Source organism: Rosa chinensis, chromosome 1 (assembly GCF_002994745.2).
Source record: "Rosa chinensis cultivar Old Blush chromosome 1, RchiOBHm-V2, whole genome shotgun sequence".
NCBI lineage: Eukaryota > Viridiplantae > Streptophyta > Magnoliopsida > Rosales > Rosaceae > Rosa > Rosa chinensis.
The window spans coordinates 3,895,541-3,922,647 of record NC_037088.1 but is presented as its reverse complement, the minus strand read 5'-3'; the positions used below and the strand labels follow the sequence as shown (position 1 = coordinate 3,922,647).

Sequence of the window (27,107 nt, the reverse complement as noted above, 5' to 3'; positions counted from 1 at the left end):
GTTCTTGCTTGACATCCTGCCCCTACCTATTTGACCACAAAAAACAATTGAAGCATAAAAAATAAAATAAAAAACCCTAGCCTGGACTTGATCCAAATTCCCACAAAACCCACAAATTTAAAACGAAAATAAGGAGATCTGGTGTGATTGGATGAAGCAAAAAAAGAGGGAATTTAAATGAAAATGAGGAATTCATAATTCCTAAACATGAATCACCTGGTTTGGCATTCTGAACGTGGAAATTAAAATTTCTCTGTGGAAAAAAAAGTAAGGAATTGATTGTCTGAATTCTTCACTTCAATTTTCTACAAAAGTGCGTTTGGATGAGAAAATTATGAAATCCGTAGAAATTTATAAATGATGGAATTTTTAACTCCATCAATTTAAAATTCCATTAATTGCAATTTCTATTGTTTGGCAAAGGTTCCTATCTAGACTTCTTCGAACCTCGTCTTTTTTTCGCGTTTTCTGTCCATTTTGTCCACCAGGATGATCAAGCTTCACCAATAAAAATAAGAAAGTCAGCTACGCCACATTTAAGAACCAACTTCTCGTTCTTGAAAAAAACAAGAAGCATGCACGTGCAATGAGAAGGAGAGTAAAGACAGATTTTACAGACTCATGAACTTGAACTTAATCCTTACAAATGATATTGCTACAATATATCACCTGAGCTTCTTTGACAAGAGAGACGTGGCTAGACTCCTTCGATTTGAGAGTAGAATACACAGCCTCACAGAAAACATTAAGATTTTCTAGTCTCTTCTCCATCTCTACGCGATATTCTAGCGTCACTGACAATCTCTTCTCTATAGTATCCAACGAACACTCTACTTCTGTCAGCTGTTTTTCCTTAGCTTTCCTATATTCATCATGCTCAGCTTGCATCGTGTCAAAAATATCTTTTAGCTGCAAACAAAGCTTCAAAGTTAGCCTTAAAAATGCTGGTTTTCATTTCAAACACACCGAAACATATATGTATATGTTTAAAGAATCCCTAAAGCAAATTTAGCGTGAGAGATTGCTGATAGAGTGACTAAAGTAGAACACAAAAACAATTCTCATATATCAACATATATCATACATTGAAACTAGGAATCTGAAACAAGGAAGTCTTACATTGGTTTCAGACTTCTCTTCACGTTTCAAGGCATTGTTTAGATTGTTGAGTTCCTTTTCAAATTTAGATGTTTGGACCGAATGTCTTCTCAGATCAGCTACAACTCTTTCTTTTGTCCGTTCCATAAGTTTAGATTTGTCAGGCCATCACTGTTTCTCCTGCAATAGCTGCAGCATTTCCTCTTGGCATTCAATAATCTGCCGCAACCATTGCATCAGTTACTAAGTACGCACTCAATTAAGGGTGATAGTTATTACATATAATCAGATATATATAATCATAAACCTTGTTTTTAAGCTTTGAAACCTCTTCGTTCTTGCTTGACATCCTGCCCCTACCTATTTGACAACAAAAAACAGTTAAAGGCATCAAAAGAACGAAACTCTAGCCTAAACTCAATCCAAATTCCAATTCAAACCACAAATTAAAAACGAAAAAGAGGAGATCTTCTTAGAAGCTGATTTCAATCTCTTTAGAGAAACCGCTGGCACCAAATTTAATTGCGCTGAACGCACTTTGCTCTCTCTTTCCCTCTCAATCTTTACCCGCACTTGTCCCTGTTCTGCTAAAATTAGCATCCAATAACTTAACCCTACAAAATGTCATCATTAGTATATAGTAAATAGGGATCGTTCTATTCCGGGGATTGAGGGTACACCTGTCATTGTAAAACAATTAAAATAAAAACAAAGTATAATATTTACAAGAATATATACTAATTAAGAAATTAAGGGGGATTTAGGTTTTAGGATTCCGAAAATTAAAATAAATAAAATTAAAACACAAAAACACATATACACAAGTGAAACGCAAGAAACAAAGATCAAACCCATTTCATACAATCAAATTCGATTCAACCCTACAATTGTTCTTCTAAGTCATGAGAAAGAAGTTGATCATGTAAAACATTTGAAGCAAATGATTTTCCATATTTTACTTTCCTTTACTAATTAATCTAAGTGAAAGCACATAGATCAATCCTATCAAACATGCAATCAAAGTCTAGAAAGCTAGCAAATCAAGACATGTTCAACTCAAAACACATAGAGAAAGGTTATCAACTTAAGTGCACAACCTAGTATGAATAAGTTCATCTATTTGCAATCCTTTTCAATTAAATTCGATTTTTGTCCAAAACCTTTACTACTTTTGATTCAAGTTCACAAAACTATTAGGTGAATCATAAACTTAAATCTAGCATCAATTATATGCAAACCCTAGATGTTTCGAACCATATAAGATAAACACATAAAAGATATCAATCAAGCAAATTTAATTGAACAATCTCACATAAGCAACTGTAGAATCACAATCATAGGAATCGAAAATATCATTCAATAATAAGATTTCGGATTTAAACTTTGTTCAAACATTGTTGTCAACTAGAAACAATTCCAACGAAAATCAAACAAGGTTACAAAGAAAGAGGACGAATTACACCGTGAGATAGAGATGAGGATGGAGAATTGGCGTTTGGATTCTTGAATCTTGGAAGCAAGTCTTCAAGGTGGACGATGGATGATGATGCTCACGGCTCCTTCTTCTCTTCTTCCTTGCTTGAAACCTGTGGAGCTTGCACTAGAGGATGGAGAGAGCTTTCACGTGTAAATTTCTGAATTAAAGGGTGTCTAAAACGTCTAGGGAGAGGGAGTATATATAGGGTTTATATATAGGGGACGGCAAAGTACTCTCCAAGCTTCTTGATTCTTCTATGATTTTCCAAGGAATTATAATAAAATGCCACATAACTCCAACCAATCGAAAATTGCCATGTAAGCCCTATTGTGTTGTCCAACCAATCAAAACTCTCCAAAATAAGTCTAAATCCCTTAAAAATATATTCTTGCCGAAATTATATAAGGATTTTCTGATTTTCTTCATGAATTTTGGCCAAAATTCCTTTACATTTGGATGAGAAAATTATGAAATCCATAGGAATTTATAAATGATGGAATCTTTAACTCCATCAACTTAAAATTCCATTAATTGCAATTTCTATTGTTTGGTTGTATCCATTTAGGATTTGAAATGTGTAATAAATTAAGAAAGTTTAAAACAAATAAAAAAATAAAATAGAAAAAAACCTTGTTTTGGAAATGAAAATTGAATACTGCAAGGGAATTCGTAAATGACACCTATTTTGGTGGAAATTGAAGTGAGGAATTTAAATGATGAATTCCTTCGTTTTTTTCCACAGAGAAATTTAAAATTTCCAGTCTGATAATGCCAAACGAGGGAATTAGCTTGTAGGAATTATGAAATCCTCACTTTCAATTAAATTCCATCATATTTTCCCTCATCCAAACACACTCTTAGGGAATTTAGGGATGAACCTAGACTTGTTTTGGACCTTTTTCTTGTTGCACACACTTCTTCTTTCCTTAAAACTCTCCCTAAACTTCTCCAACGTAATCTCTTTATTCTCTTCTTGATTTGCACGCCATCTCTCTCTCTTTTTCACGGCAAAACACAAAAGTCATCCCAAAAGTTTCTCTTGACGTCATATATAAAACCCTAATTTCCATGGGTTTTTATCCATTTTGCCAAAAATCCAATTTAATCCATAGGGTTCTTGGGCCATGTTGCGTCATCTTCAAGCCATGTTGTCTCCAACGTCATTTCCCTCATTATTTCGATCAAGTTTCTTGGTTAGCTCCGGAATCTTGCTTGATACACTTTCCTCTTTTGAACAGGGTTTCCTAGTTAGAACAGGAAAACTTCATTTCTTCATTTCTACTCATTTGTACAGCCCTTTGTCTCTTGTCTTAACTCCTCTCAACGTTGGCTAGCTTCTCTTTCATTTCTTGAGTTCATTTCCACTTGTTTGCTCCAAGGACCTGAAAATAGAAACTATTACTAAAAATAGAAACTTTCCTAAAAAGAAAATAGAAACTTTCCAAAAATGAAAAATAGAAACTTCCTAAAAGTAAGAAATGGAAACTTTCCTAAACTAAAACGGAAACTTGCTAAAAACAGGAAAAAGAAACTTTCCTAAACTAAAAGGATTCATTTAAGGAAATAACTAAGTAAATATAAGGAAATAACAGTTAAAACGTCGCATTAAAATGCTCCTACCAGTCCCCCTCTGCTTTGCGTAGATCACTACAACGTTCACCCAAAAGCGTAGAACATGAAGAACAACTACGAAACCCTCTATCTCCCAACATGCATCAACCACCTTATCATAATGAAGAAACTAAAAAAAAAAAAAATGAAATTGAAGAAAACTTAGTCTTATCATAAGTAATATCATTGTATTACTCAGTATTAGATAGAACACCAAAAACAGATTCTACCAAACTGCCAAATACATATGGAAGAACTCAACGAAAACACAGAACTCCATTGTTCTAGAGAACTCGGGTTAATTCAGTATCCCTTGAGGATCGGATCATATAAAACCAAATTTCACATGCCATATTGCACACTCATTACGTATGAACTAGTACTACGCCAGTTATTCTAAAGCCCTATGGCCATGCTGATGCTATATATCCATTTGCTGGAGGAAGAATTGTATGGATCATTTTCCAAATTTCCATTTCACACGTATATATGTCACGCCATAAGTGATTCCTCAAACACTTGACTCGATCTGGACAATCTATCAGGAAGCATTATATAAAAAGAAAGGACCAAACAATGAAAGTGGAGCTAGGCTCGTCTATAGTCCAATACAAACTCCACTAAAGAATTAATGCAGATTCTAAACCTGCAGCATAATGAGACTATGAGAGGTGAAGCATACCTCACTAATGCTGGGATGAAAAATTGTCAAATTTCTTGTGCACAAGGACGCATCAACCTATATAAATTCAATACTACATTTTATATATATTGTTCGCTTAAAAATTTTGTTTAGGTTTAGTACAGAGACAAAGGAAATTTTCAAAAAAAAATAAAATAATAATAAATCAATAATTATAAAGAACTGCTGTAAAAAATAGAAAATAAATGGAACTAATGCAGATTCTAAACCTGCAGCATAATGAGACTATGAGAGGTGAAGCATACCTCACTAATGCTGGGATGAAAAATTGTCAAATTTCTTGTGCACAAGGACGCATCAACCTATATAAATTCAATACTACATTTTATATATAGTGTTCGCTTAAAAATTTTGTTTAGGTTTAGTACAGAGACAAAGGAAATTTTCAAAAAAAATAAAATAATAAATCAATAATTATAAAGAACTGCTGTAAAAAATAGAAAATAAATGGAACTAGCTCCCAGCGAGGATCGAACTCGCGACCTTTCGCTTACGAAGCGAACGCACTGCCACTGTGCTATGGAAGCCAGCTGATATTTTAAATTAGTTTTTGGCATAAAGAATATATGAAACTCTCCCCTTCCTCCCCATCTAGGGTTTTAGTTAGGGTTTTGTTGAAAATAGGGGAAGGATGTCAAGTGAGGCAGGCACCATGGACGACGAAAAGGTTTTGAAGCTCAAAGAGAAGGTTTGCACTATTATTGCTCATGTATTCTCTAATATTACTATTAGATATCGTTATTATTATGCATTGCATTCTAACAACCGGTGGTACTGCAAAATCTGTCAGCTAGCTTTCTGAACGCCGACTCCTAAGGAAGCAGCTCTTGAAAGAGAGAGAGATATGGAGGATCAAGGAGCGGAAAATAAAAGAACTACAAGAAGAACTCAGAGTTGAAATAGAAGAGAATTCGCGTGCGACTTCTGAATTTGAAGAAAAAAAGAAGACACTCAAGGAGGCCTTGCAGGCCAAGAGGCAGAGTGTAAGTCAGGTAACCTATTTGGTAGATCTCAATATGATTTGGCAGCTCCATACTTCATATGTAGGCTGATAAATGTATATATTACTGTCGACATGCTAGTTTAGTCATTCCCACCTGCAATTTCTGATGCTAAATATGCTTCAATGTCTCAAGTTTTATATAAGTTTCTGGTTTGATGCTTTTTTTGTCAGGTCAAGAAGGCATTGGATGAATTTAATGCTAACCGAGATCGTGAATTCCCTTATAAGTGAGCACAAACAGCCAATGCCAGTGACAGGTTTGATAGATTGCATGCTGAATTAGAAAAGAAAATTAAGTGATCACAAGCAGAGAGAGATAATCTGGACAAGCTACAGTCAAAGATAGATGAGAAATGGGACAATTTAATTGCTTTTCTTGAGACTTGTCGGAAAAATTCAAAAGTCACTAATGATGTGAAGCCTTGCCTCCGAGTCCACTATGATGCATACATTAAAACACTCAAGACTGGTGAAGCACTGAAGCGTAAACATTCTGTAGGAGGAAGAGTGGACAACGAGTCTGAACATCAATAGGAAAGAAGCTTTGGGACTTCATCATAACATAAAAGGATGGGGACCTATTTGGAGTATGTTGACTCTAGATGGAAGAGAACACAAGGAGAACATTTAGAACGTTGAACTTTCTCATAAGTCATAACATTAAAATTTAGGACTTTTAGTTTGTTTACCCTGATTGTACATAGAAGTACTGGAGGGTGGAGGGATTGGTGTTCTTGGTTGGCCTTATGTTTCTTATGTATGCGGAATAAATTGAATTATATCCAAGGATACTCTTCTTGAATTTGCCTTCGCCCTTAAGGCATTGCATAAACTAGTCTCTCTCTCTCTCTCTCTCCCCGTCTCCCTGTATGAATTTTGTATGTGAATAGCAAATGTTCAGGAGATATTTGTTTCTCGGTAATTGTGGTTATTTAGGGACTCGATTGACAATGATGGACTTCTTGCTAGTGTCTGGGGTTTCAAATTACCATCTTGCTTTTCAGGTAATAATTGTCTAGAAATTTTGAAGTCTCTCTTGTAGACATAAGTTATTTATATCTTATTCTTATTGACAAGGTTTAGTTGCATGAACATGTTAGTGTGAGTCATCGTTCCCTATTAGGAATAGACTACAAGGGAATATATTGTTGTAATTACTTACCTTGTACATGTTGTGTAGTACAATAGTACACAATAATTGTAGTACGATTGTAATCTGTTTATATACACCACAGAATGGGTGTAATATTATATCAGAAAATTTATTCTCTCAATCTTGTCATATTTGACTGAACACTGCATGTATATTATTCATTTCAACTGATTTTAAATTTCGTTTGGCAACTATTTGGAGTGATGCTATTTTTAATACGTTGTGCGAGGAGTTGAAGACAGTTGAAGTCTTGAAGACATAGTGCAAACCATGTAAAAGCCTTTCAAGGAAGATAATGTATAAATGCATTCAAAATTATTATAAATATAAAATCACTACTGTACAAAAGCAGAACCCTTTAATATTCACATTAGTATTGAACTGAGTTAAGCTTTGTTACTGATAGTTCTGGGTTAATTATGTGTGTCTTTGCATGTGACCGTTCCTTGTAATCTATTTATCAAGTTGGCAAGGTAAACAGTTTTCAAATAAAGAAAAGCTCTTTATGTTAAAATTAGATCTGCGATTGGTCCCGAAAGAAAAGGCATCTTCCAGATGGATAAAATTACTCAGGATTGAATTTAAGAGAAGTCGTACTTTACTATCATTTAGCGAGTGCAGAATCATGAGAATTAGAACATTGAAAGATGCGGAGATGTGTCTGTGGTTTGAGTTAGTCATAGCTAGGAACCGCTAGTACTACATTACAGTCATTACTGCATGAAAATGTAATTGAGATAACAAAAAGAAACGGGTATAGCAATTTAGTTTGTTGAACTGGGGGAATACCTTATTTCTGAAGATGCATGTCATACTTGTATACCACTCCCTGCAGATGCTCGTATTAGTTTTCAGGTTGATAGCTCAGGCTGAATGAGATACGTACTGACTTACTGTAGTATTAAATGCATCTATAGTTGAGTAAAAAACATTATTGATGTTTTCTAATCACTATAAACATTGGTTATCTCCAGATTTCAGCTAGTGACATTTATCTTTCCTCTCAATTTTCTTATCGTCTTTTTGCTTGTGAAATATGTGAGTTATTTTCCACAAGCTTGAATCATTGGGCTTCTCTCTCCCATGTGAGTAAAGGCCAGTTTCTGCTCAAGTAAAATAATAGACCCTTGACGTTTCTCCTCCAGAGGGAGTGGCCTAGCAGATCAAAAGCCTTCCTCTTTATTCTCTCTTCATCTTCAACCTGATGACGATTGATCTAAGCTTCTTGAATGGTGTTTCATAGGCACCCAAGTTGATCACATGTTTGTTGTGTAATTCTGGATTATACCTTAAGAGTTTCAATTGCTTTGCTTAGCTTGCTGGTTTCTTCCTAGTGCGAGTCTCTTGGACTGGGAATTTTTCATAATGTGAAGCTTGTCAAAATCTTGAGGAAGAGATAATAGCATGAGGTTTGAGGTAAAATCCTTATTTGCTCGCAGCAGTGTCAAAAGGGTAGAGATAAAATAAGAACAGTTTGAACATCTAGCAATGCGGCAAAAACATAAGAGACAACTAAAATTCTAAATGTAAAAGAAAACGAGTAAACAAAACTCTGATATCTGCATGGTTCCTAGTACACTACACAGCCAACATGCTCCAAACAGGTCTTCAATATTTTATATTAAGCAAAGGGTCCTATCGAGACTTCTTCGAGACTCGCCTTCTTGGCATTTTCTGTCCATTCTGTCCAACAGGATGATTAAGCTTCACCAATAAAAATAAGAAAGTCAGCTATGCCACATTGCAGAACCAACTTTCCGTGCAATGAAAGAGAGAGGAAAGACAGCTTTTACAGACTCGTGAACTTAATCTTTACAAATGATATTGCTACAATATATCACCTTAGCTTCTTTGAGAAGGGAGACACCACTAGACTCCTTCTCCAGAAGACATCAAGATTTTTTAGTCTCTTCTCCATCTCTATGCGTCTTTTGCACAGTTCATTGACTCCTGACTCATCAGTCACGATCTTCTCTAGCTCAACTAAGTTTCGCTCTATTTTTATCAGCTCTAAATCCTTAGATTTCTTATATTCAGCATAGCAAACTTGCCTACTGTAAAAAATCTCTTTTATCTGCAAACAAAGTGTCAAAGATTAGCCTCACGAATGCTGGTTTTCATTTCAAAACACACCGTTGCATATAATACATCACTATGCCAATAACCTTATCAGACGACAGACAATGACTGTCGTCTGATATGCAAAAAATCTGTCGTCTAGTAAGCTGATATCTGATTGACGTTCAGACGACGGTTAAAGCCCGACGTTAGAAATTGACTCAGACGACAGACACCTAAAAAAAACTGTCGTCTGAATGTGCTTAAATATGTACAAATTGTAAGTATATGTGGTTAGATATGAAATAGAACGACAGTCAAATGTTGTTATTGTCAAACTCTAGCAACAGACTTTACAAATAATCTATTGTCTGTTTTAATGCGAGACGACAATAAAATGTCGTCTGAATGTGTAGAATTTCCATGTTTCTTTACCAAATCTGTTGTGTGAACTTTATTGAAACAACATCCACTATTAGTTATCTATTGTCTCTATTGTTGTAAAAGGACATTTAAATGTCCTTTGAATGTGTAGATGCTTGAAGTATCTTTGATCTTTCTGTTGTGTGTACTTGTTTCAAACCATAGTTGTTGGTAACTTTCTATTGTTTGATATTATTTAAAAAGACATATAACTTCCAATGTATTATCATATATCCCAATGATGAAAGTCATACTCAAACCATGAAATACAGTTTGTTCACAGCAGCATAAACTAATCTACCCTCATTGATAAAAGTTTCAACACGTTGCTCCGACCTCCTCAAAAGGTCCTTCATGAAGAGTGTACTTGTCCCATGAGAAATCAGCAGTGTATCTATTGCGCAATGGTCAAAGACTTCACTACTTGTTTTCTGCTTGCCTTCTGCAGACTACGTATCGTCTCTACTTCCTAACCATTTCTGCCCTGATAGATCTCTGCTTCCTAAGTGAGGACTACTTTTTTGTGACAACATCAACCAACATTAGTTTAGTTACCATTGGGCTAAACACATGAAATATAAGTCAAACTTTTATAGTCAAATTGCTTGATTAACAGTATCAAGCAGAAAACTCATTTGCAAAACTCAATCGAGATGCAAATGTATAGTTGACTATACTTCATGAATAGAGGTAACAAAAAAATGAACAGGGAAAGGTAGTAGTGAGTATATACCTCAGTCCCTACTTTTCTCTTCTCTTCCAACTCGGCCTTGTTTCCAATCAAGAACATTATTAAAGTTGGATTTGCTAATATCAAATGAGAAGTAAAATAAACTTGAGTGACTTAGTAGTCTTTAAGAATATTAGTTACTCAAGTTATATCAATCCAAAAAGTGGTCACTCCAAAACTTTTCAAATGTACCTTGTCTTTGCAATTCAAAAACCCACTTCTTAGCTCGCTAAAAACAAATGACTCCTGCAGCCAAAAACAATATGCATCGAACTGATTACACTTAAAAAGTGCATAACTCATATTACAAATCACCAAAGAGTCTCATATCATTTGACAGATAAAGTCTAAGCAACTCATATTGCAGATCATTAATGACATAGTCTTCGATCATTTGATATATAAAATTTTAAGGCTTACAATGAGCACACAAGTGGCTCATTCTGCTTTCAAAAGTTATATATCAAAGATGCTATAGTCTTTGCTTCAAGAGTATCAAAAACAGAAAAACTTCAAGTCGATTACATATAATCTGCAGATACTTATAATGGAACCATTGCAAAGACTGTATAATGTTGAAACTTGAAAGTCTAATGTTCCGTGAAATTACAAACACGAACTTGCAAAAACCAGCAACACATAAGGACATCTGAACCTAAATTGGAGAGTTGAATGATTACCATGCTTGTGATATCATAGACCAACAGCTGCAGTTGCACCGCGGTAATACATGGGAGCCAGGCGATGGTAACGTTCCTGACCTGCAGTGTCCCATATAATAGAGTGAATCAACCAACATATATTCCTCTTGCTATAAAACAAGTAGACTACTATGGACCACAGGAATTTATTACTACTACATCAATTTATCATTACAACATGTAACTGCTCCTACATGCTTCAAATGAAAATGTTCAAGACCTTTTTTTGTTAGTCATATTTGAATTAATGATCATGTCACTACAACAAATAAACCACATAGCGAGCATGAATCTAGTAAGCACCAGTGCAGCAAAATCTGTACTAAACCAAAATAAACTAATAACATTAATAATTTACCACAACAGAGCATCCGAGGAAGAGTCATCATGGGGGCAATTGTCCACTAAGTACACAGAATCATTTGATTGTACTGCTGAGAAGATAAAAATAAATTGTTTCATATCCAGATAAGCATACATATACACTATGCTCGAAAGTAATCTTGAGAACCAAGACTTACAATTACCAACCCCAGCCTTTGTTGATAATGCCTCTTTGTCCAGTAATTTTTAGAGCTTGAAGAATAATATTGGTCATCTTCTCTAGTTCTTGAAGAGGCTGATACAAGGCACAATAAGGGAAAGAAAAATGGCTGGGGTTGAAAGTAGTGTGAGGACTAGATACGTACTAGCTTCAAACAAAAAGCTGATGGAGTTGAAAGTAGATAACATAAAACCATCCTTATCCCAAAGCCACCAAGCCTCATTGCAAAGTTATATTGAATAGATATACAGCAAGCTGAGTTCTACGATACACAATACACAACAGACACCCTTAGTTAAAAATCACAACAAAGACCTGAGCTGTTAAGGAATTGAAAGCAAACGGTAATGCACAATTAAAATTCAAACTACATTAAATAATAATGCATCTGAATGTCTGCAGACTATAGGACACCTTTATGGATAAAACAATGTACATAAAGTCATTAAAGGAAAAAACTGACAAGTATAAAATGGAGAAATTAATCAAACCTGGAAGTGGGGAAGAATTCTATGCTCCTTATAGTAGGAACCCATCCTTCCACCTGTAGCAGAAACCAGATTGTATTATGGAGAATATATAACAGTAACGTCAAAAAGTAACTAATAATATGAATAATAAAAAGGAGTATTATCATACATATATTTCATGTAGAAAGGGACAACCTGTCCTTCCAATCCAAGTTAAATATCATCAGTAATCTAGAAGATCTGAGCAACATTGATTTTGAAAGTACAACACAAAAGATTAGTGATAATGTATGTAGAGCCCTAGAAGCTTGAGTAGTAAATTTATAAGGAAGAAATAATAGATATTATGGGGCTTCTGGCCTTGGGAAATACCATATCGTGATTAAACTGACTCTTATTTTTCTCACTTTCACTCATTCAATTACAGCCACAGCAGACCCTAGTAATACTCCAACTTACACTGCCTCTTGAGAAAAGAATTATTAATTCCAAGACTCCACGGGTTACTTTAGATTAAGCCTATAGCCAAAATGCTTTCAAACTAATGAGAAGACCAAGATCTCAGCTTTCAACCAAGCTTTCAACCAAATAAAAATATTAACTACATCAAATAACAACAGAATTATTTCAAAGTTAAAGTGGTTCCACTTGATTATTGGATATTCAGAAGATTAACAACATAAAAAAGTGGTTCAAAAGGATCTGCTTTTGAGAATAAGAAAAGGAGGCATCTACCAAGCTAGTAGGGTTGTAGTTGTAGAGTCACAGTGGCAATCAGAATATCAGTATGCTGACCATATGTAACCTTGACAAAAGAATTACAGATCGAAAAGAACAATAACCAATAAAAGAAATACTAGATGCACTTGAATTGCAAATGCCCAATAAAAAGAGTTTATATCAGCACACAAGACTATCCAAAATAAAGGGAATCATGCCAATCAATACCAAATAGTGATTGCAGCAGGATACAAATATACACATATCAGACCTTGCAAACAACAAGCATGAAACTGAAACTTAACAAAGATAGTTAAGCAAAACAAAGTTTAGATAGGTAATGACCCAAAAAGTGCAAATGCAAATGGAAATAAAATGCTAACTAACCTATCATCTCCTTCTTCGATTCACGAACACCCCGCAATTCGAATCTAGGGGGTTGGTTAAGCTCCTTCACCGATTTCAAAGACGAATCGTACCTTCGAAAAGAAAATTTGAACATAACCCAGACAAAAGATAACCTTGTATCCCCAATTCGAATATAACCCAGCAAACACAAATCAAATTTGAATAGATATTTCAATTAAAACCCTAAAACCCAATCCAAAAGAAACTCTAAATAAATTGATTAACAGTGAATCGAAGGCCTTACCCAACAATAGTGAAACAATACGGATTGAAAGCGTTGAAATCTTCTCAACACCAACAAGAACTCGTGAGAGGGATTGAGATGGTTTGGCTGTATGGTTTGAAAAAGTGATTGAGATGGGTTCTATGTTTGTCGAAGAGAGATGGGGGAGATTGAGTTTTCAGTTTTGATTGGAGGAGAGTTTAATGGGGGAGATCTGCCAAGAAATTTGTGTTGAGCTGGGTTCTTTTGTGCCTAAGGGAGAGCAAGATAGATAGGGTTTCTCAGATGTGGAAGAGAAAATTTTTCAAAGGGTTAAATTTGTCGGGGAGAGAGAAATAGCTTTAAAATTTGGCATATATCCCTTCATGTTGTGCCAAAAAAACAAACAGCTATGACAAAATTTTTTTTTATCTCCTTTGACGAGACGACAGATAAATGTCGTCTGAACAAAAAAAAAAAAACAGATACAACACGAACCGAAATCAAATTTATCTCCTTTGATTAGACGACATATAACTGTTGTGTGAAGACAAACCTAATTCTCAAAGCTAACTTACCATGGTATGTTGCTATATTCAGACGACAGTTTTTACACTGTCTGTCGTTAAAATATATCAGACGACAGAAACCAACCTGTCTGTCGTCTGATCTCTGTCGTCTGATGAGGTTATTGGCATAGTGCATGTTTAAAGAATCCCTAAAGCAACTTTAGCATGAGAGATTGCTGCTAGAGTGACTAAATATTAGAACACAAACAGAACTCTAAAATCAACATATCATACACTGAAACTAGGGGTCATCATGGGCCGGGCTAGGGCCGGCCCTATCCTAAATTTTAGGGCTTAGGGTCGGGCCGGGCCTAGTCAAAATCAACAAAATTTAGGACCGGGTAGGGTCTGGCCGGGGCTTAAATATGCTAACCCTTACCCGCCCGAAAAGCCCGATCCGCTAGGGCTGAAAGGGCCTGGTCGGGCAGGCCTTCCAAATAAGACCGAAAAGGGCCTTATTTTGTTTAACAAAAAAATATATATTATATTTTTCTTATCAAAATATGGCTCAATGGTATATATAGGTAATGAGTTTTTTATTGAGCATATTTAATATATATACACACACAGAGACACACATATAGGAATTAACTTATAACATTTCTTGAAAAAACGAGGAAAGGGTGTTAGTAGAGCGGAAGGTCTTTGTTTACTTTGGAGTGATGAAGTTAAGGTGTCCCTCCAATCACTATCGGAGAGTCATATTGATGTGGTTGTTGGCTCCGTTGGTGAACCCGATTGTTGGCGTTTTACTGGGTTATATGGCCAACCTAGAGCTGAGAACAGGCAACGAACGTGGAACTTACTGAGATTGCTTAGTATGCAGGGCAATCTTCCATGGGTGGTCGGGGGTGATTATAATGAGATTTGTGTGGCGGCCGACAAGTTGGGTGGTGCCCTAAGATGTGCTACACAGATGAATAACATGCATGCGGCTCTGGCGTTCTGTGAGTTAGGAGATATTCAGTATGTTGGCCCAAGATTTACGTGGAGTGGTATAAGCAGGTGGGGGGAGGAGGTGAAAGTTCAGCTCGATAGGTTTACTTCAACGTGTCAGTGGAGGGATTTATTTCCGGCTTCTCATGTCAGGCATCTCAATCCGAGCGTTTCTGACCATCTGCCAATCCTGTTGGAGATTAGAGCTCAGAAAAAACGTAGAAAAAAAAGGACGAGGAGGTTTAAATTCGAGGAGTTTTGGTTATTGGAGGAGAAGTGCAAGGATATAGTTAGAGCCTGCTGGGGTAGTTTGAATGGTGTTAGTGTGTTTACTTCCTTGTGTCATAAGCTTAATCGGACTCGTGATGCACTGGAGTCCTGGAGTAAGGAGAGTTTTCATGGTTTAAGGAGAGATATTGAGAAAGTCCGATCCCAACTTGTTGTCTTCAATGATAGGTCTTTATCGGCTCCTCCGAGTGCAGAGAGGATGGAGTTAAGATCCAAGTTAAATGATTTACTTCACAGGGAACATGTTTTCTGGCGTCAGAGGGCCAAGGTTTTCTGGTTGAGAGATGGGGACTTAAATAGCAGATTCTTTCATCAGAAGGTGAAAAATCGTAGGAGGAAGAATGCTTTAATTGGTCTCTTTAATAAGGTGGGGACATGGTGTACGGATGATGTAGAACTGGAGGAGATGGTGGTTGATTATTTTAATGGGTTGTTTGCCACTTCTAATCCTCAAAGTTTCTGGAATATTCTAGAAGCAATGCATGGGGTTGTATCCCCAGAGGACAATTTCTCTCTTACACGGCCAGTTGAGAAAAGTGAGATCTTTTGTGCTTTGAAGAGTATGCACCCAACAAAGTCGCCGGGTCCCGATGGCTTCTCCCCTTGTTTCTATCGGGCATTTTGGGAGTTGATTGGAGATGATATTGTCGGGGCTATCAGGGAACTTTTCGGGTCTGAAGAACGTCTACGGGCAATTAATAACACGTTTGTTGCGCTAATACCAAAAGTGGACGTCCCCCAGTTTATGCAGCAGCTTCGTCCTATCAGTTTATGTAACGTGATATACAAAATTGGGTCAAAAGTTCTGGCAAATCGACTGAAACTGATGCTTGACTCTATGATTTCTCCTTTTCAAAGTGCATTTGTACCGGGGAGGCTTATATCAGACAACTCTTTGATGGCTTTTGAGATTTCACATTGTCTTAAAAGAAGAAGAAGTGGTAAGGTGGGGTATTGTGCTTTGAAATTGGATATGAGTAAGGCTTATGATAGGGTGGAGTGGCCTTTCCTGGAAGCGGTAATGAAGAAGATGGGTTTTGGAGAGCTTTGGGTGCGTTGGATTATGAATTGTGTTTCTACGGTCTCTTACTCTTTCATCATCAATGGGGAGCCACGAGGCCATGTTTGTCCATTTAGAGGCTTGAGGCAGGGGGATTCAATTTCTCCATATTTGTTCCTTTTATGTGCTGAAGTGTTATCGAGATGCATCCTGCATGCGGAGAATTTGGGTATTGTGCATGGGGTTCAGATTTGTAGAGGGGCGCCCATTATTAGCCATCTTTTTTTCGTAGACGATTCTTTCATCTTCTTTAGAGCTGGGAGGGAGGATTGTGAGGCTCTTAAGGGTATTCTTTCTGATTATGAGAGTGCCTCAGGTCAACAGGTGAATTATCAGAAGAGTTGCATTTCTTTTAGTAAAAATGTTCACATGTTTATGCAGGAAGGGATTGCTTTCATTCTTGGGGTGCAAAGAGTTGAAAAACATGATAAGTACTTGGGTCTTCCCACGGAAATTAGCTATTCTAAGACGGAAGCGTTTGGTTTCTTGAATGAGAAGGTCCGAGCAAGGACTCAAGGATGGAGGGAGAAGACTTTGAGTGTGGCAGGGAAGGAACTCTTGATCAAGGCGGTGGCACAAGCAATTCCATCCTATGTGATGAGTTGTTTTGAGCTCCCCAAGCATTTATGTCAAGAAATGCATCGCTTCGCTTGATGGCCCGTTTTTGGTGGGGGGATGTTGACAATGGTTGGAAGATTCACTGGTTAGCATGGGAGAAATTGTGTTGTTCTAAAAGTGAGGGTGGTTTGGGCTTCCGGAATATGCACTATTTTAATCTGGCTCTATTGGCAAAGCAAGGGTGGAGGATTTTACATAACCCTGATTTGACTATTGCTAAGTTATACAAGGCTAAGTACTTCCCAAGGTGTTCATTTATGGAGGCGGAATTAAAGGGGGGAGAGTCATACTCTTGGCGTAGTATCATTTCTGGTTGTGAAGTGCTTAGGATGGGACTGAGGTTTCTGGTTGGTAGGGGTAGCAACATCTCCGTGTGGCATGACCCTTGGGTACCTATTCCCCATTCTTTCCGCCCGTGTTCCCCTATCATGGAGGGAATGGAGGATTTGTTGGTTAGTGATTTAATTGACCAAGAATCGATGTCTTGGGCTATAGGCTTTATGCATGAACTTTTCACGAAAGGGGAAGTAGAGAAAATGGCAGCTATTCCTATTAGTCTTCGTGGGGCTGATGACCGATTGATCTGGCATTATGACAAGAAGGGTTTGTATCAAGTTCGCAATGGTTATCATGTGTATAATATGGCTATGACTAAGAAGCATTGGGCGTCAACGTCGTCAGGGGATATTTGTGGCATAAATAGCAAGTATTGGGCTAAGGTCTGGGGGGCCTGTACTCCTCCAAAAGTGAAATGCTTTATCTGGAGGCTTTTGAAGAATATTATTCCTACAAAGGAGGCACTCATGCAACGTAGAGTTGCTATGGTGGACCCCAAGTGCATGTTCTGCATGGCTGCTGTGGAAACTGGTACACATTTGTTTAAGTCTTGTTTAGCTTTACATTGTTTCTGGTTATTTGGCCCTTTGAAATTAAATGCTACTGCACACCCGGCCAACTGTGTCCGAGATTGGGTCTTAGATATGATTGACTCCCTGAGTGGGGATCAGCGAGATTTTTTCTTCATGGGCTTATGGGCCATTTGGACAGAGAGGAATAAGCTAGTGTGGAATGATGTTCACTTCCAGCCTATGCATATGATCCAGTGGTCTACTCAAATGCTTGAGGATTTTCAAATGTACCACCCGAAAGTAGTTAGGAAGCAGCGAAGGCCTCTACCTAAGTGGCAAAATCCTCCAAGTGGTCGTCTGAAAATCAATGTTGATGGGGCTTTTAGAGCTGAGGAGGGGAGTGGAGGTATTGGGGTAGTGGTCAGGAATGATGTTGGTATGGGTTTTGCTGCTTTGGCCAGGACTTTTCTACATGCACACTCGGTTCTTAATATGGAAGCGGAGGCGTGTAGGGCTGGCTTACTTCTTGGTATTCACCAAGGTTGGACTGACATAGATATTGAAAGCGACTCTGTCATCCTGATTTCTGCTCTCAATAGTTGAGAGAAGAATTTCTCTGAGGTAAGTCGAGTTTTAGATGATTGTAAGGAGTATATTACTGTTTTTCAATCCGATAGAATTCCTGATATTTACCGTGAAGCAAATGGTGTAGCGGATAGACTTGCTCACCTTGCTAGTAGTGGTTTTATTGATGATGTATGGTTAGATGAGACACCTGCAATCATTCAGGTGGTTCTCTATGAGGATTATTGCAACTGTTCTACTGTAGCTCGGGGTTAAGGTTTTATGTCCCCCCCCCCCCCGATGCAAAATTCTACTATTAATTTAATAAATGGAACCGGGTGTGGGGCTGAGCCTACCAGCTAGGCTGGGTTCCAAACCCCTTTCAAAAAAAAAAATTATAACATTTTTTATTTTTTTTATTTTTTTTTGAGGGGCGAAATAATATATTCATCACAAGCCAGAATAGGCCGTTATATACCCTTCCGCTGACATTTAAGGACATAGACAGACAAGAAGCTAGTGGTATTACCCACAAGTGGTACGTACATATAGTCCTACTCATTATACATTCAATACGTAGAACTAGCGGATATCCTCTTTCGGTACTACTCTAGAGATGCTAGAGAGACATTCGGTGCACATAAGTGCTTAGGTTCCTAAATACAAGGAATTTATTGTAAAAGACAAGCTAAAACATAGGAACTTATAACATTTATTAATATTAGTTAAGGTGGTTATATTCAATTAACAATCTATATAAATCTCCCAATATTAATTGTTGTGTAACAAAAATAATAGAAATTAAAGAAAACAAAACTTATGAAATCAATTACAAAGAAATAGATAAATTGCATAGGAAGATGGCTGGTCAGCCTTGGCTGCCCAAAACCAATAAGGACACGACATGTGTCCAATTTCACTTTATCATCCTATATCAAAACGCTGCCTCTCTCTTCTCTCTCTACCTAACGTCATCACCACAGTCTTGTGGGTACCACTATTCTGCTAAAATAACATAAAATTAAACACATGTCATGTCCTTATTGGTGTTGGTCAGCCACGGCTGACCATGGCTGGTCAGCCAAGTTTTGTCCAATTGCATATTATAGAAAAAAGAGAAACATAATTAAAAAATAAAAAAAAATAAAAAATTATTAGGGCTTATTCGGGCTGGCTTAAAGGGCCGGGCCGGGTTTGGCACTAACGGGCTCAAACGGGCCGGGCTGGAGGGCCAAGCCGGGCTTCATTTTCATGGCCCATACCCTACCCTATTTTAGAAAGGGCCGGGCCAGCCCGCCCTTATGCAAGGACTAAGTCGGGCTTCAGCCCGTAGGGCCGAGTGGGCTTAGGGCCGAAAGGCCAAATGATGACCCCTAATTGAAACTATGAAGAGAACATGCCACAGTCTGCAACAAGGATAAGTCTTACCACGGATTCATTCTCTTCCTCATTCTTCAAGGCCTTCTTCACATCCTCGAGTTCCTTTTCAAATTTAGATGGTTGGATCGAATTACGTAGTTTTTGTCTTCTCAGGTCAGCTTCTGTCTGTTCCATAATTTTGGATTTTTCAGACCACATATGTTTCTCCTGCAATAGCTGCAGCGTTTCGTGTTGGCATTTAATAATCTGCGGCAATCATTGCATCAGTTACTAAGTACTTAAGGGTGATCCTTATTATATATAGTCAGATATAATCACAAACCTTTTCTTTAAGATTAGAAACCTTGCCTCTGCTTGACTAGGGCTGTAAATAGGTTCGATACAGCTGATGTTCGACTCGTATTCTGCTCGATTTTAGCTCGCTCAGCTCGTGTTCGTAAGATAAATGAGCCAAGCTTGAGCTCAATAATAAGCTCGACAAAATAACGAGTCGAGCTTGAACAATAATATATTCGACTCATCTAGCTCGTGAGTAGCTCGAGTTTGCTAAAACTCAAACATGTATTAAAACTCGACTCATGAAAATTTATAATATAAATAATAATATAATTTTTTTAATCTCAAATCTTTAATTCTTTTTATTATCTTCCTTTTCAATTGGAAGAGAATCTGAGCATTTAAGTAAAATATATTACAATAAAGTCAAAAGGGATTTGTGTGATGGTTAGACATCATATTTGGATTATTATTTAAAATTTTCTTTCTTCCCTTTTTTTTTTTTTAAATTTAAAGTCAAATGAGCCAAGAGGTCCCTATTCAAGCTCGAGCTCCTCCAATAAATTGAGTTGAGCCGAGTCGAGCTTGAGCATGGAAAAAAAAATTCAAGCTTTAGCCCGGCTCGAGCTCAATAAAAAACAAATGATCCGAACATGATCACCTTGGTATTCGCTCTGGCTCGGCTCATTTATACCATCCTGCCCCTAATTGAGAGTTCGAAGCTGAAATAGATGTTCAACGACAACCAAAAAAAAAAAAAAAAATTGAAGCATCAAAAGAACGAAACCCTAACATGGACTTGATCCAAATTTAAAAACAAAAAGAGGACTTCTTACTTATTAGAAGCCTCCGTCACTGAAATCTAATTTCAATCTCTTTAGAGAACCGCTGGCCCGGACCTAAATCGGAATTCCCAACTTCAATTGCGCTGAACGCACTCTGCTCTCTTTCACTCTTAGGGTGGTGTTCATATTTTATGAAAATATTGAACTTCGAATTCATATTTTATATCAAAAGATATAATAATAATAATAATAATAATAATAATAATAATAATAATAATAATAATAATAAATATTATTATTATTATTATTATTATTATTATTATTATTATTATTATTATTATTATTATTATTATAATAAAGTAAATTCTTAAGCACAATGGTTAAATTTTTGAATTACCTATTATGTCCATTTTTCAAAAAAAAAAAAACCTATTATGTCCATGATTTATAAATAGGGAAAATTACATATAAGTGCATCTTTGAATGTTTTTTTAGCCATAAGGCCACAAACTAAGTTTTTCCCTCATAAGGTCACTAGATTAAAAAGGGTGTTATATTTTGGATATAAAAACTAACATATTTACATAAATACCACTAGAGTAAAAAGTCAACAATCATTCTCTCTCTCCTCGCAAGCGAGGTCTCCGGTCAACTTCCGGCGGGACTCCGGCAAACTTCGGGCTGGTCTCCGGCTGACCTCAGGCGAACCCCAGAGACTACAAAAGCTACTGTGGCTAGCAACAAAAGCTACTCTGATGAGATTTCCGGCAACCTCCGGTGAGGTCACAAAAGCTACTATCACTAGCAATAAAAACTACTGTCACAAGCAACAAAAGCTACGTTGGTGAGATTTCTGGCGAGGTCACAAAATCTACTATCACTAGCAACAAAAGCTACTGTCACAAACAAAAACTACGCTGGTGAGATTTCCAACGAGATCACAAAAGCTACTGTCACCAGCAACAAAAGTTACTGTCACAATACGAAAATCTACTCTCACTAGCAACAAAATCTACTCTTGCATCACCAAAACTTACTCTCATCAACGCCAAAAGCAATAATCAAGTAGAACAAAAGCTACTTTCAGAGACTGAGAAAGTTATTCTCATAGAATAAGAAAACTATGGAAATATAAAGGATACAAAAAAAAAATGCTAGTGGAATCGAGAAAAGAAAACATATTCAATGTTACGAAACGTATACAGGGTTCAACAATAATATAACTATATAAAAAGCTACTTCCATTGTTATAAAAGCCACTATCATAGTTGTGAAAATCAATTATAATAGTTGTATAAAGCTATTGTCAATGTTATAATGCTACTGTCATTTTTCAATGGTGACACTCTAAACCCATATGCATCATTTGCCACCTTCAGCACGAGCCTTCATTTCAACATTTCTTAGTTGGCCGAATGATCTCTTGGTCAATGGAGGCTTCAATATCCAAATTCACATGATTTTTGAAATCAACTACTATAAATGCAAAGGGGAAAAACTCTGCAAGAACAAAGATACAACAAAATATTAGTACTTGAAATAAAAACTAAAAACAACAATGTACCGCAGTGCCGCAAACGTGGCACTCTTTATCAACTAGATAAAAAAAAAGCAATCTAAAAAGCTACTGTCATAAATACAGAATGTTACTATAATGCATATACAAAGCTACTGGAATAGTAATAGAAAGCTACTGACACAGGTACAGAAAGCTACTATAAAACATGTACAAAGCTACTGGACCAGTAATAAAAGCTACTGACATAGGTATATAAAGTTACTATAACACATATACAAAGTTACTAAACCAATAATAAAAAGTCATTGACATAGGTACAGAAAACTACTATAACACATGTACAAAGTTACTGAACCAGTAATGAAAAGCTACTAACATAGATACTGATTGCACAAAACCAACTTATTATACATAGTGTAACACAAATTCCAACAAGAAATGCTAGAGATACGAAATCACAACAAGAAGAAAATTAAATTTCATTCAAAATCATGCTTTTCCAATTTGATAAGCTTTTGACAAAAGACCACTTGAAATCAATCAAAATGAAAACTAAAAAGTTACTAACATCAGATTAAAAAGATACTAACATAGAGATAGAAAGTTACTGACATTAGATTAAAAAGATACTAACATAGAGATAGAAAGTTACTATCACTGTGTTGAAAAGCCATTATAACACTTATAGAGAGTTACTGACTTGAAATCAATGAAAATGAAAACAAAAAAATTACGGACTTCAACGTGAAAAGATACTAATTAAGGATAAAAAAAAAGCTATCACTGTATTGAAAAGCTACTGTAACAGTTATAGAGAGCTATTGACTTGAAATCAATTAAAATGAAAACATAAGCTACTGACATCAGCTTAAAAAGGTACAAACATAAGCATGGAAATCTACTATCATTGTGTTGAAAAGCCATCGTAACAATTGTTACTAACTGCAACAGAAAATAAAAGACTTTTAAAAGATTAATTTCTAGAAACACTCACTTTTTGGGAGAGTGTTGTTATCTAGCATGAATGTCATTTATTGAACTGAAATGAACTCACACTTACTATGTTTCAAGACACTATGGTCAACAAAAAAAAGAAAAAGAAAAGGAAAGAATGGTTCCGCCAACATGTTTGATCCAAATCACATAACCAGAAAATGGAGAAAAAAAATAAACAAAACAGGATGGGATTACTTGTAATGAGTTCAATTATCAATTTCCAAAATAACAAACAAACAACAAACTATCACTTAGATCCATTGCCCCCACTTCCTTGCACCAAAATCTAATCTCAGATCCCAACCACCAAATAGGCAAATAAGTAAAACCTTCTACACAAAGATAAGCCCAAAGAACATCAAATCTGATAAAAACACGCTTTCTTTTCCTCATCATACAAGTTTAACTCTAAGAAAGCCATGTTACACAACATTCAAAGAAAGCCACATTCCGAAACCTCATAAATTCCAAGATTCAATTCAATCCTAATCCAAACCAAAAGGAAACGCAAAATTTCAAGGCAAGAGTTACCGGATTAGAGTGAGTGGATTCTAGATATCCTGATCCAGCAGCGGGCTTGGACTGCAATAAACTATTGAATCTCTCCGAGCTTGTTGACTCGCCCATTACAGGAAGATCACGATCGTCCGACTGTTAATCGAGCTTGAAGATCTCGATACTTGCGAAGGAGTTGAAGGACAAATCCACCGCTCCCGCTATCGTCACGGTCGCCATGTACGATGCGTTGGGCACGACCGCCACCGACGCCGATCTGTTCACACAAAGCTTAATTATAAGAGAGATCGAGAAATATAGGTGGATGGATTTGGTGGAATTGGAAATCTGGCTTTTTCTAGGGTTTGGTTTTGAACCTGATCTCCCAAAGCGTACTCGACGGTGCGTCGACGAAGACGCGGGATCGAGCAATTAGATGTCGGCGGAGACAGGATGGTGCGCCAGCAGAGACGCACGGTCCTTCCAGCAAAACGTAGAGAGAGAGAGAGAGAGAGAGAGAGAGAGAGAGAGAGAGAGAGAGAGAGAGAGAGAGAGAGAGAGAGAGAGAGAGAGTTGAGGGTAAAATAGGTATAACAAAAAAAGAGCTGATGGTTTTGAGCCCTAAAGTGGCCTTACTTGTACAAAAAAATTTAGGTGGCCTTATGACTAATATAAGTCTCAAAATAACACTTACATGTAATTTTTTATTTATAAATATGCAGGAAAAAAAAACATTTTTATTAAAAATGGGCAAAATAAGAAAAACTGTCAATAAGCCACAAAAAGTATAAAATAAACTACATTTTTATTAGAAAATCATTTTATATATATACTAGAAGAAAAACACACACTGTGTGTGCATTTAATTTTGAAAAAAAAAAAATTTAAAATAATGAAACCAATTTTTAGCAGTTAAATGTGAGGAACAATTGAAGTTAGTGGATGATAGTTTGGGAGAGCAGATGAATAATGCTTATTTTTATATTATTTTTTATTTTTTTATTTTGTAATTTACAACTTTATCCTTGCACATTTAAACTTTCTTAAACTTTTTTAATATTTGAGGCCTATTTCAGTAAAAAAAAATTGTTTTGGCTAATAAACTCTCTTCTCTTAATAATAACTAGCCTTCCTCCACACATGCTCTGCATGTGCAAGTAATTTATTTATTTTTTTTTAGAAAATAAAAAAGAAAAGATAATGGAAGAAAACGATTATTGCAGAGAGAACTTAGTGGGAGAGAAAAGTGGGTTGTGGGATTTATTTTGTTTATTTTTATTAAGAAAAATATAATTTGTAATTGTCGTAATCGCCCTTGTGATTTAATTAATTCTCAAAGTATTTTAATCTCTTAAGGTCATTTCTGTCAAAATTTTTGATTTTGGTTAACAAAACCTCTTCTCTTAATAATAATAATATAGATATAGATATATATAATTTAATTTTTATTTACTGTTCTACATTTTTTCTAAGATAAAGTAAAAAACTAAATGGCACGCACGAAGTGCATGTCAAGAGGCTAGTAAATAATGACACATTACAATCCCTCCGGTTGCTGCTCTTTTTCTTGGTGTCATGATTCACCTTCACATTTTGCTCTTCAGCCGCTCCGCTGGGTGGTCATGGGCGAGCAGCTGGAGAAGGTTTGCAGATCTTAGAAAGGTTTAAAGGCTTGGTATCATACGAAAGACCAATCCAGATTAAAAATCAAGGGACGAGTGATAAAATTCAAAGGGCTCAAATCAAATCCCATTTTTACCTATAACAAAAACATCTCATAAGCATTACAGAGTATCGCAGAGGTTCTTCTCGGTATAGATGTTGTGGACAAATTGTTAGTCACCGTCTGAAATGTTTTCAAGATGGACAAAACTGCCTTACAAAACTGTAACTATGACTATGCACCAACACATTTGAGTATATTGTTACATCGGATCAATAGCTTACATTCCAAAAGTATAAAGAATATGCTTCAACCTGACACTACAGATTGCCACTGAAGTACAGATTAAGATTTGATAGACGAAGCATATTGTAGCTCTTGTTCCCTTGATTCGTATGGTGGAGGCAACAAAGTATGTATGTTTCCAAAAGGATCATTACTACCAGATGGTGGCGCTCCAACAGGTGCATCCAAGACAAAGTCTGGAATTGCTATGAGTGTTTCCTCAAAAAATGATTTCATGGTCTGCAAGGTTCGACAGCAGTTAGAAATAGGTGTCCTGGGAATATCAGAGAATAAGACAAAGTACTCAAAAAATAATTTCCTCAACTATACATCATTTGTAGTTTGGAGATGGATAATAATAACAGTTATACCGTGCAATGCATGAAAGCAGCATCAGCTTTGCATTTCCAAAGGCTATTCCCAGGCTGAGCATAGAAAAGGCTAAGCAAAGGCTGCAGCAAAACAAAAACAAGGTTATGTAATCGCATGTGGTAGGAGAAAATTTGGGTCTTATAAAAGACTAGCTTAATATCATATATTCTAAGGCTTGTCACACAGTGCCCGAACAGCATAAATATTTGGTGCTATTTTCACGGTTGAACAAATCCACAACCACAAGTCCACAACCCCAGTTGTAGACCACTAGACCCTAAAGTAACAACTAGCATTCAACCAGGCAATTAGATTGAGTCATGGTAGTACCGTTGTACCAATAGTGATACATCGCCCATATAGTGGCTAATACTGTAGCCAAAAACCATACTTGTAATAATAATAATAATAATAATAATAATAATTAAATTCTATTAAATGAAATTTCAAAGAATCCCCGATTTACTCTCAGCCTCTTTGATTAGTAGGTGGGCGACCTAAGCCTCCTACTTACATATCTTAATGAATATAAGTAAGATGGTTCTTGACAACAAGATAAGGATCAACGCCCAGAGATTGGATCAAAAGAACCTGCGTATAGATTTTGCTCGTGAAAAGAGCAGTTAATTTCATGAATGCCACCACCACCATCACCATCTGTTCGTGCAATCTCAGTCCAAGTTACCGATGATGGCGTTTGATCTCATGGCCTAGTTACCCTTCAAATCCGGCTAGCGGCTGCTAATTTATTTCATTTGCTTCTTCTATTCATTAGTTCTTTAGTTCCTTCGTTATGTCATTACTGTTGTTGAGAATATATACATCCTATATGGGAAAAATGAGACCTTACTAGTGAGTTTATAAGGGTTTGGATCACTTCATCTATTGCCAATTGATTTTGAATGTGAACCCCAGATTATCTTATCATGGTATCAGTCTATCAGAGTGGGTTACCCACATGTGCATGCCTCATGGCCACACATGCTCCAAGTCACCCAAAGTTGTCCACGTGTATGGCTTGAAAATTTCGCCACACGTGCGGGGGCGTGTTGAAATTATATACATTCCGCATGGGAAAAATGAAAAATGAGACCTTGCTAGTAGGTTTATAAGGGTTTAGGTCACTCCATCCATTGTCAATTGATTTTGGAT

The 27,107-nt window shown here is 36.5% G+C and overlaps 1 protein-coding gene, 1 long non-coding RNA gene and 1 other non-coding gene across 6 annotated transcripts; all 3 read right to left on the bottom strand.

The window, feature by feature from the left end:
* Positions 1–327: 327 nt before the first annotated feature.
* Positions 328–1,896, bottom strand: LOC112198699. The gene is made up of 4 exons (XM_040513502.1): positions 1,406–1,896; positions 1,120–1,317; positions 670–909; positions 328–498 (listed from the first exon to the last, which is right to left on the bottom strand). Exons 2-4 carry the CDS (start codon positions 1,243–1,245, stop codon positions 379–381), a joined length of 486 nt encoding a protein of 161 aa, XP_040369436.1. The 5' UTR covers positions 1,246–1,317; positions 1,406–1,896; the 3' UTR covers positions 328–378.
* A 3,448-nt stretch (positions 1,897–5,344) lies between these two features.
* Positions 5,345–5,416, bottom strand: TRNAT-CGU. The gene has a single exon. It is a non-coding gene; the product is annotated as a tRNA-Thr (tRNA).
* Positions 5,417–10,259: 4,843 nt separating this feature from the next.
* Positions 10,260–13,120, bottom strand: LOC112192191. Of its 4 annotated transcripts, XR_005804976.1 has the most exons (8): positions 13,079–13,120; positions 12,141–12,211; positions 11,993–12,045; positions 11,479–11,763; positions 11,316–11,391; positions 10,937–11,017; positions 10,449–10,502; positions 10,260–10,333 (listed from the first exon to the last, which is right to left on the bottom strand). It is a non-coding gene; the product is annotated as an uncharacterized LOC112192191 (long non-coding RNA). The 4 variants fall into 4 exon arrangements; XR_005804980.1 differs by lacking the exon at positions 12,141–12,211; XR_002933410.2 differs by lacking the exon at positions 13,079–13,120 and having other exon boundaries at positions 12,141–12,810.
* Between the last annotated feature and the right edge of the window lie 13,987 nt (positions 13,121–27,107).

What these genes read in the sequence shown, in the direction of transcription:
- LOC112198699 (XM_040513502.1), bottom strand. Translation starts at nt 1,245, where the DNA reads ATGGAACGGACAAAAGAAAGAGTTGTAGCTGATCTGAGAAGACATTCG. An exon ending in AAGAGAAGTCTGAAACCAAT is followed by an intron (nt 910 to 1,119) that starts GTAAGACTTCCT and finishes CTTTGTTTGCAG; the next exon opens with CTAAAAGATATTTTTGACAC. An exon ending in CTCTTGTCAAAGAAGCTCAG is followed by an intron (nt 499 to 669) that starts GTGATATATTGT and finishes TTATTGGTGAAG; the next exon opens with CTTGATCATCCTGGTGGACA.